Below are 10,517 nucleotides of genomic sequence, written 5' to 3' on the forward strand. Positions count from 1 at the left end.
CAATAACTAATCTTCACAATAATTGTTTAAAAAAAACCTAAAACTACAACAACAACAATTACAATCATCTATAAAATATATTTAATCTAATAAAATATTAAAATCAAAACATTAACAAAATAAAATGCAAAAAAAAAAATTAACTAAAAAATTATAAAAAAATTACTTTAAAAAAAAACAATATTGTAACTTCATACTCCCAACACACTTTCTCTGAAAACTCTCACAGATAAGAGTAATATTCCTTTATTGGTTACCTTGCATATTGCGCATGCGAAGGCCGGGACAGGTTGGCTACGAATGCCCACCGCCGCCCTCGTCGTCGAATTCATCAACTGCCGGCGATAAAAAACAGCAAATCCAGAATGTAGAACTTAAGGAAAGGTAAATAATTGTTAGAGTGTGTGTATATCTTCTACTTCTCATGTATGTATGTGCCTCGTACAAAACGAGCAAAAATATTTCGTTACATATTGAACACACCATCTTTATTATTCCATGAATTAAAATTTTATGTATACATATACTAATGATTTTCCAAAAAAAACTTTCAATAGATCATCGAAATCATTACTGGCCAACGTCTTGGATATTGACGATGATTTCCGTTGTAATCATCGGTGCGCAAGCGCAACCTTACCGCACCAACCTACTTACTATAGAGCCATGTACAGGTAAGCTATATACAACGAAAAGGTAGGAAACATTTTAATTTAATAATTAGTTTTAATTAACTCCGAAATGTTATATTACGAGAAGTGTAAACAAGCAATTCTGTTACTACTTGACACTATAAACTAAATTTAGAAAATACGAGCGTTGATTCTTCCAACTTTTAATAAACAAATAAGCGAGGAACGTAAATCCGAAAGAAAAACTTGAGTCTTAAATAGTTCCAGATATCATATAATGACACAATTTCTGTTTTAAAATCCAAATATATAGTATGTAGGTAACTCAAATTATTTACTTCTGCTTCATCAAACCGTTATAACTACATAGAGTATTTCCCGCAATATCGCTTCCTTTTCTAACCTATTCTTTTCTTGCGCCCATAAATTATCCTCTTTTTCTCACTTTATCTAAAAGTTTTTCTTCAAATGTTAGTTTTTAAGTGCGCAACAGAATTTCTTCCTACAAACATTGTGATTTGCTCAAACTTCTTTATAGCCGTTATCGCGGGAAGTGCTTCCACAAATTGTCTTGGATTATTAATGCCTCGAAGTCATTTTTCTGGTTTCGTTCATAATTTTATATATTCTTCTCACTGTTTCTAAAACTTTATCCTCAAATGATAATCTTAAGTGTCTAACAGGTTTTCTGACGTTGCTTCTTTAACAAACCCTTTTATTGCTGCTGCAACATAAAGTACTTCCCACAAAGTCTTTTCCATATTTAAGAGTTTTTAATCTCTTCTTCTCACTGTTTCTGAAACTTAATGCTGAAATATTAAGCTTAGCCGCCCAATATATCTCTTCCATCAAACTGTGGTTCGAAAATCTCTTACATTCTTAACAGTTTTACGTTACTATTCTTGTTTCGTTTTCATTTTCTTTCTCTTTTCCTTCTTCTTCTTCTTATTTTTCTTCTTTTTCTTCCCATTGTTCTTAAAACTTTAGAAACAACACTCAAATGATAGTGTTTAGCTCCCAATCGGTCAGGCTTTGCTTCCAGCAGACTTTTGAAAATTTTCGTCTGCGGTGTTTTTAAAATATGATCAACCAGCTATATTGACGGTACTCAACTTTATGTTGGACACTTATAATAGTTCACTTCTTATATGATCGTTTCTTATTTTGTCATGTCTAGTTTCTCTACAATTATACATACTAAGACAATTATTATTTTATTTCTTTGAATGAAATTCAAATATTGAACAGTATTGTTTGATGTACTTCCGCTTTTCAATCTATTACATTTATGATCTTGACTAGTTATGCACTCCTCATTTATACTATTAGACATCCTCTCCATACTACAACCAAGGATATATTCATGCAGTTCTCATATTTTTGCGGTATTAATCGCAGACAATACTGCCCATCATACCTCCGAGTTGGGTCTATTCCATTTATGGTGTGGACTAATTATGAGCCCCTTTTTTTATTATGAAATATGAGTGCGGGCATACTTTTATTAGACTTTCGCTCCATATTACGTCCAAGGCTACGAATATTCATGCAGCTCTTGTGTTGTTGAGGTATAAATCGCAGACAATACTGCCTATCGTATCTCCGACTTCGGTGTTTTCCATTTATGGTGTGGACTAATTATAAGACCCTTTTTTTATTATGAAACATGACTCCGGGCATACTTTTATTAAACCTCCATTCCATATTCCCTCCAAGGCTACGCATATTCATGCAGCTCTTATGTTGTTGCGGTATTGATTGTCTGCGTTTGCTCTATGTATGGCTACTAATTAATTCACTGTATTTTGGAACTTTTTCTTATACCGATCCCAATCTCCCATCTTTATTTTCGGTGTTCTGTTATTGTCCACCTTAATTAATCTCCTATTAAATTTCTATTTAGAACTAAAATTTTTCTTATAAATTTATACTTTACTTATGGTGGGACATTGGGACAGCGCACCGTCCAACAAGTGGCCCCACTGAAGTATAGGATTAGCCGAAGTAGACCACAAAACTACTTAAATTTATAAAAATTATAATAATCTTATTTATATTTTTTACTATAAAAATTATTTTAATGGCATAATTAATTTAAACTCCATTTTGAGTTTTACACTATGGTGAGCTTCTTCACAAGATTTTTGTTTGTTATACAGAGAAGAAATCTTAATTTCACATAAATTAGTTTCCAACTGATAACAATGGAAGTAATTTATTTTAACAGGAAAGTTTAGATGGATCTAATTGAATCACTTAAGTGTGTGTCTGTTATGCAAATTGTTTCATACATTTTTGTATCTAAACTTTTGCTGTGCTTGAGCATAAATTTCGGTTAAGCAATTGATTTCAATAACGACTTCATATGCAAAAGAAAGACAAAGTGTAGAAGAATAATTTCGCACAATGACTTTGTCATTTATAACAAAATAAATGACAGCAACAACATGCCACTTCCGACGTAATCATTTCCTCTTACAACACATGCACTACTACCTCACAAACTCATAGATACACACTTCCGATAAAAAAGTTACAGAAGTAAAAAAAAAAATTTGTTAAAATAAAAGAAAGTCACAATGAAACGATAAAATCAATTTGAAAATTGCTCTCAATAAATAACGACACTCCAGTGAAGCTTATCTGACATATTCTGAACACAGACAGATTCGAATATGTACACAACAATACACAACCACACAGAGATTCACACAAAAGAACAGGAGTAGAGTGCAGAGTAAGAGTTCACTTTGTCGCTACACGTAAAAACGTATAAACGTACAAACGTACAAACGTACAAACGTATAAACGCATAAACGTATAAACGTACACGTTCACAGGTAAATTTGCACGCATAGTTCTGTGAGTTGCAGACACCTGTGCAACAAACGTAACAAACGTTACAAATGCAGACGAGCAAGAAAGACAAGCAGACACGGAAGCAACTGCAAATACGACGAATGTGCCTTGTAAATTGCCAAAGGGTTAAGCACAATTGATGATGCAGGCAGATAGACAATCGTGTACATGGCAGATACAAATGTGGCTTAATCTGTAGCTACTCGTATATGCGTATTTAAGCATTAAACTTCAGACCACATCTGCATTATTCGAGTGCTCGCATTATCGGGAAGATTTTCAAGTGAGAGCCGCAGCGCATTTCAAAATGGGGTTAGTTGCCGCAATTCCGTGTGCAAGGTAGCATATTATAACGATGAAGTTAAGTGGGCTTAAGTTCGCATTGAAACACCAAAGGCCTTTGAAGTGTATTTCATTTACTAAAATCCAAAGTTTTTATGGTATTTCCACATATGGGTATAGTGATTACAAATCAATTTTAAATGGCAATAAAATCTACTTGATATATTGATATTTCATAGGAAGAGCTTAGAATAACTTAACAAAACTCTACAAAAATTAAAGAAATGTGTGTGGTATTATAAAACTAATAAGCCTTGTGACCATTGACCAGGCTTGACCATTTCAGAGGTATATTGTCCTTGGTCACATCCGGTGAATCCCCCACCTAGCCCGTCTAATTGCTTGCTGTGGTCAGTTGATAATACCAAGTATTTTGATATCATTGATAATCTGGTCCTTCCACCGAAGTTGCGTACGTCTCTCCCTACCACATTTTCCAACAGCGAGTACGAAATCAAACACCTTTTTTCGCCAAAACCTTTTCATCCATTCATAGCATGATCAACACAACGTAGCCGCTTAATTTTTATACGTTCACCTATGTCAAAGACGCTCATTATTTTAACTAACATAGAATATGATAAAATATATGATATATCTCATAACGCTCATTGTGTTATCTAATTCGATACTCATAACCAGCGCGTACAGGATCGTAGATCTTCCAAAGAATTTTATTTCAAATACTTTTAATTCTTTCTCATCACTATTGGTTACTATCCAAGCTTCTGCACCATACAATAGGACAACTTTGATAACAGACTTATAGAGCGTGATTTTTGTTTGTCAAAAGAAAGAAAACATTGATCTTCAAAAAATTATATCTTTTATTATAATTATAACACTTCATTCCACTCGGGGTCTGTATTACTAAAACGGCACCAAAAAAAATTTTGTAGACTGAAGAGAATGTTCAACCGCACTTAAAATGACCAACCAACTATTACAGTGTATAATATTTACATGAACTGATATATATATATATATATATATATATATATATATATTAAATAGCTATAAAACAAAAGATGAATGTGATAATCAATAACTACTAGTAGTGATCGTTATCCATGTTAATTAAGTTAGATTAGGTCAGACTATCCTACAGTATACGTTTATCTGAAAGCCCATTTTCAGGTCATGTAAAAGTCAAAACAGGCTTTAAACTTTGGCGAAATATTTGTTAACTTTACTACTTTGAGAGGAATTTAGTTACAAAAATAGACTTTATAAATTTTTGGTACGAGGATTATTGAGCTCATATTATTGAGAAGATATCTGCTACTTATTCGCTTTTTGCTAAGGTCGGAAAAACTTAAAGGGATGAAGGCTCCGATATGAAAATATCTTTAAAGCAATAGAAAATTGTTTACTTTATCAATTCCATAACTTATGAAGACGTGAACTAGGATATTATTATTAGGTGGAGAATGTGACTCAGATAATACGTTCTGTTAATCTCAGTAGCTTTAAAAGGGCTTTTATTCAACCAACTTTTGATGGTTTTATTTTGTTCTATACAGTGGCGTAACTACATTTTTCAGGCCTATAAGCAACTACTAACTAAGAGGCCCCTACTAACATCTTTTTATACCCTTTACACTAAAAAGTGTAAAAAGGGTATATAAAGTTTGTCCAGATTTTCGTAACGCATTAAAGGAAACGTCGCAAATACTATAAAGTATATATCAGTAAAGTATATATATACCTTTTCAGTTCAAACTACTCTCTCAGCTTTTGAACTCTTCGAATGAAACTTTACACACATACTTTTTGGGAGCGGCCCTTGATCACCATATGATTTGATTGAAGTTAAACTACTATTTCTTATAGCTGCCATATAAACTTAACAACCGGATATGGGGTTTCTCCGTTTTTAATAAAGATACTCCAATGAAATTTGGTATATGTTAATGGTTAATGGACTATTTTGCAATATGGAGTAGATGTAGATTTAAATATAGCACCGATAGAAATTGAGGATTGAAGCACAACTATACGGCAAACCGTTTCGACCCACTTTTGAGAATTTATTAAAAATAAATACAATGAATACATAAATTTATAAGGGGGCCCCCTAAATTCGTGGGCCCGAAAGCGTTGCTTCCAGTCGCTTCCCTGTAGTTACGCCACTGGTTCTATATGTTATGAAGAACAACAAGTCTGTTCCTTAGATGTATAAGTTAACTGCTGCACTATTCAGGATATTCACAGAGAATATGTTCAAAAGTTTTAACATCCATTTCACAAATCATCATATACTGATCTCTGATATGTTGAAAAAGTATCATAGCATGTTGTGTCCTGTTAATAATTTTGTGAGAATTTTGATATAATCTTTACTAAATGCAAGTAGTCTATTCAAGACTGCGATGAATAGGTTAATAAAGTTTTTAGTCTGATTTGGGTGTTATAAATCGTCCAGTAGTACTTAAACTTGGACTCCTCACAGTAACTAAGTTTTTGACTGTGTGTTTCTTAATTTCTCGATTGCCAAAGCAAGCAGCTCTAAGGTTGTTTTAATGTCCTTCATGACCTGAAACCAACACGAAATAATACAATGACTTTTTCCTAGTTCATTGAGGTGTAGTTAATAGATGTCAATTCTTCCCAAATGAATTTTAATATAATTTGTAGCCAATAATCTATCTATTTCTCTTTCGATCTATTTTTCTTTCTCCTCCAAAAAAATAAACACACCTGAATATTTAACAAGGAAAGGAATAGTATGCCTGCTCTACTATTAATAATATTTTAATAATATTTAATAATATTTTTTCTCATTAGCTTTTATATTTCTATTCAATTTTTCATAATTGTCTCAGTAATTTATTTGAAAATAAATAAAAATAATTAATTTTATGGAAATTATTTTATGAAATGAAAGAATATAGTACTTATTTGACTGACTTCCTTGAGGAACCCTAAAGAGTGACGTGAAGCCTGTCAAGAACTGCATTGCCAGCGCACATGATGAATGACTATTTGCATTTCACAAATTAAAACCGTCAAAAAAATATAAAAAAAAAATTAAAAGGGATGTGAAAATGTTGCAAGCTGTTACGAAAAATTCATTAAGAAACCTCACACTTAAGTTACTTAATAAAAATAAATAAATAAGGACAAAGAAAATATTGCACTAACGTGCAATCAATTGCAGGGCTCTAAAGTAAATGGCAATTAAAAGATTTTAAATTTGGGTACAATCTTATGTCGACAACGATAAGATTTTTATCGGTTAATATCACTGATTGCAAATTATTCTTAAATCTATAATTTTTTATAAATAATTAATTTGAATAAATCTTCAAACTCGTCTTATTGTCGTATACAGAAGGTTTTAAACCTAGCTTTTAACCTAACCTCAAAGTAATGTAATTTGCTTTAGTATGACTTCGCCTTTATTCCACTAATCAAGTGAACAAATGACTACCATGAATTGCTGCTATTCACAAATAAAAGTCCTGAACTATCATCAATTAATTAACTTTTTTCTTAATTTAATTGTAGATTTTTCTACTATTTTTTTTTTTTTTGGTTTATTGATTGCAATTCATTCGAGCTTTTCTCTACTATTTTTAACTTTTTTCGTTTGAACCATTATAATTGTTTATTGTAGACAAGGCGATGATGGCAGTGTTGGTCCTGTGGGTCCTGTTAGTGATGGCAGAATGCACGAAGCAATTTCGCACACGTGTCTCAGCTCGTCAGCTGAGTATGAGTTAGCATTAATTTTGAAGGAGTTGCGATGGATAACAGACCAGGTATGTTGCATCTACCATATATAATTTCAAAATGGACATCGTAAAATATAAGAACTTTAAATATATTTCTTAGTTAAGGTTTTCTGTATTTGATTCAATTTATATATTTCTGTAATTTCTCATTTATTTGTTTTTTAGCTCAAAAAAGAAGACGAAACAGGAGATATCACACGCGATTGGAAATTTGCCGCAATGGTGGTCGATCGTTTGTGCCTTATTATTTTTACGCTCTTCACAATAATCGCAACGTTAGCAGTTCTCTTCTCAGCACCTCATTTTATTGTAAGTTCAATTATTAATCGGATGAATAAGCATATATAAGTTTAGAATTTTATTAAACGATTTTTGTACAAGATTGAAAATATTCTGTAAGAATGTTGAAAATTTTCTAAGAGTGATGTGTTACTCTTACTCTTACTCTCTGACATGCCCTGAGAAATTATGTGATAACTTTAATACAATCTTTATAATCTTTGCAAGTAAAGATTAAGTTCTTTTAGCTGTTATAATTCGCCCAGCTAAAAACAGACAGATTAATTATAAGGTTTAGATTTGGACTCCACACAGTATCTGAGTTCTGTAAGGCAACACTTTGTAAGTCTCTATAGGTCAGTAAGTCCTGCGACTAACTATCACACAATTTCACTAATACAAAAAACCTATTAATTTTTACAAGTAACAACCTTAAAGAGATAGGAGAGAAAAATTTATGACATTCCGACAATTTTTTCTTAAATAGTTGGAAAGAATCGAAAACCACTATTTGAGACTTTAAGCCACTAAATCCACCTGTAAAGAATGATTTGTTGAAAGATACAAAGAACTCAGACCGTCAACGTCCACAAACAAAACGAATTGAGATTATTTTTTTGTTTCTTTTGAATGAGATTATAAACGGTTTAAAGAATTAAGAACCTAATATTTAAACTACTTTCAACGTCTGACTAGAGTACTATAAGTCTGAATCTGGAAAAGTAAGACAAACGCATAAAAAATATTCCGTGGTATCATCACGTCTTTTGTTTGAAGAATGACGTATCATTTGTGGACACTATCTTAGTGATAGTTTTCGGAGATTTATATGTAGTATGAATGACATACATACTAGATATATATATAATTCATTTATATGAATTCACAATAAACTGTATATATAATCTATATATATATATATATATTACGTGATAAATACTGACAAATAATAATTAATTAATACTGATAAGAATAGCTATACAGTCCATGTAGGATCTAAGCTTGTTTTACAACATTCGTCCATTTCTCTCCATTTTTGGCTTTTATCTTTCAATTGACTACATTCATACCTCTCAGATCTTGTCAAACACTGTCACTATATCTCTCTTTCGGTCTTCCTTTTCTTCTCGTTGTTCTAACTTCACTTTCTGGCTGCTGCTCTTTCGTCTTTATTGATGGGAATAATATTACTGATATTATATTACGTCAGATTAATACTAACTCATAACGATAACTCATATTATGGTTATCTGAAATGGTTCTGGCAACACTAATTTGGCTATATCTACATAATATACATATGTCTACAGCTATACATTAAGACCGAAAAGTTTTCGGAAATTCTCATTTAAAATTCGCGCGCTGTATATTTTTCGATATTTTAAGTTTATGTAGTTTCAGCACTGTCCTTAATTACTATGCCAAAAATGAGCGCGATCTGTCAGACAGTTCGTTTACGGCAGCTGTTGAAACCAGTTCCCCTCAGTAGTGCGTTGCGAAAAAAACAATGGAAAAAAATATTGAACAAAGAGTTTGCATCAAATTTTGTGTTTCGAACGAAATTTCGTGTGCAGAATCGTTGCGAATGCTACAAAAGGCTTATGGGGAATCAGTTTTATCGAAAACTCAAGTTTATGAGTGGTACAAAGCCTTTCAGTACGGTCGTACGACCGTCGAAGACATTTCGCAACGCACTACTGAGGTGAACTGGTTTCAACAGCTGCCGTAAACGAACTGTCTGACAGATCGCGCTCATTTTTGGCATAGTAATTAAGGACAGTGCTGCCAAACTACATAAACTTAAAATATCGAAAAATATACAGCGCGCGAATTTTAAATGAGAATTTCCGAAAACTTTTCAGTCTTAATGTATATGTCTACATATATAGCTTTTATTCAGACATATGGCATATATTCAATATTCTATTATGGGGACTGTTATGTTAAGTCTCCTGCCTGAACTTTGAAAATAGTATTCTTGGTGTCTATATTTGTTTCTAAAAGGCACTAATTCTGATTTTTACTAGTGAGCAATACTATTATAGCTAATATGACGGAGTATAGATTTGTATGAGGTTTCACTTTATAGGTACTACAGTCTTTAGGTTTCCTGCTCGGAATGTGAGTAGTATATAATCGTTGTTTATAGGCAATGGAAGAATATCTACTAATCGTCAGTTACAATTAACCTGTCAAGTTTAGTATTGACATCACTAGCACTTTCGTCTAGCTTTAGGCTGCATTAAAAAACTAACATCAGTATTGTATGCTTGCGCTGACGGAGCGAAAAGGTTTACTTTGTAATTGACATTAATTTAATTTAATAGATCAGTGTCTGACTTATTTAGTCTAGTAAATAATGTTGAGACTTCACTCTATTTCAATTTTCATAAAAAATTTTAAATATTTTTTTAGAAATTTTAGTATATAAATGTTTATAATATATCTTATCTAATAAATATATTTTTTATTTTTAACTTTTTACAAAATAATAGTTTCCGTAACTCGATGCCGCTGCTGTTGTTGCAACTTTATGCGTTTACATGCAAACTACAAAGAAGGACATTAATTTTAATAAAATAATTTTATATATAATTTTTTAAATTATTAACAAAAAAAAAAAACAATTATGTTCTTATTAATATAAAAATCGATAAAGTTTAGAAAT

At 31.8% G+C, this 10,517-nt stretch overlaps 1 protein-coding gene across 1 annotated transcript in view; it reads left to right on the forward strand.

Moving 5' to 3' along the window:
• LOC119674177 (neuronal acetylcholine receptor subunit alpha-7-like) overlaps window positions 1-10,413 on the forward strand; it is an 11,758-nt gene extending 1,345 nt beyond the window's left edge. The window contains exons 2-6 of the mRNA XM_038085303.1: window positions 230-384; window positions 558-674; window positions 7,453-7,597; window positions 7,736-7,879; window positions 10,345-10,413. Coding sequence (XP_037941231.1) covers window positions 230-384; window positions 558-674; window positions 7,453-7,597; window positions 7,736-7,879; window positions 10,345-10,353 — 570 coding nt within the window. The 3' untranslated portion in view covers window positions 10,354-10,413. The remainder of the gene's footprint in view (window positions 1-229; window positions 385-557; window positions 675-7,452; window positions 7,598-7,735; window positions 7,880-10,344) is intronic.
• The last annotated feature ends 104 nt before the right edge of the window (window positions 10,414-10,517 follow it).

This window comes from Teleopsis dalmanni, chromosome 1, assembly GCF_002237135.1.
Source record: "Teleopsis dalmanni isolate 2A chromosome 1, ASM223713v2, whole genome shotgun sequence".
NCBI lineage: Eukaryota > Metazoa > Arthropoda > Insecta > Diptera > Diopsidae > Teleopsis > Teleopsis dalmanni.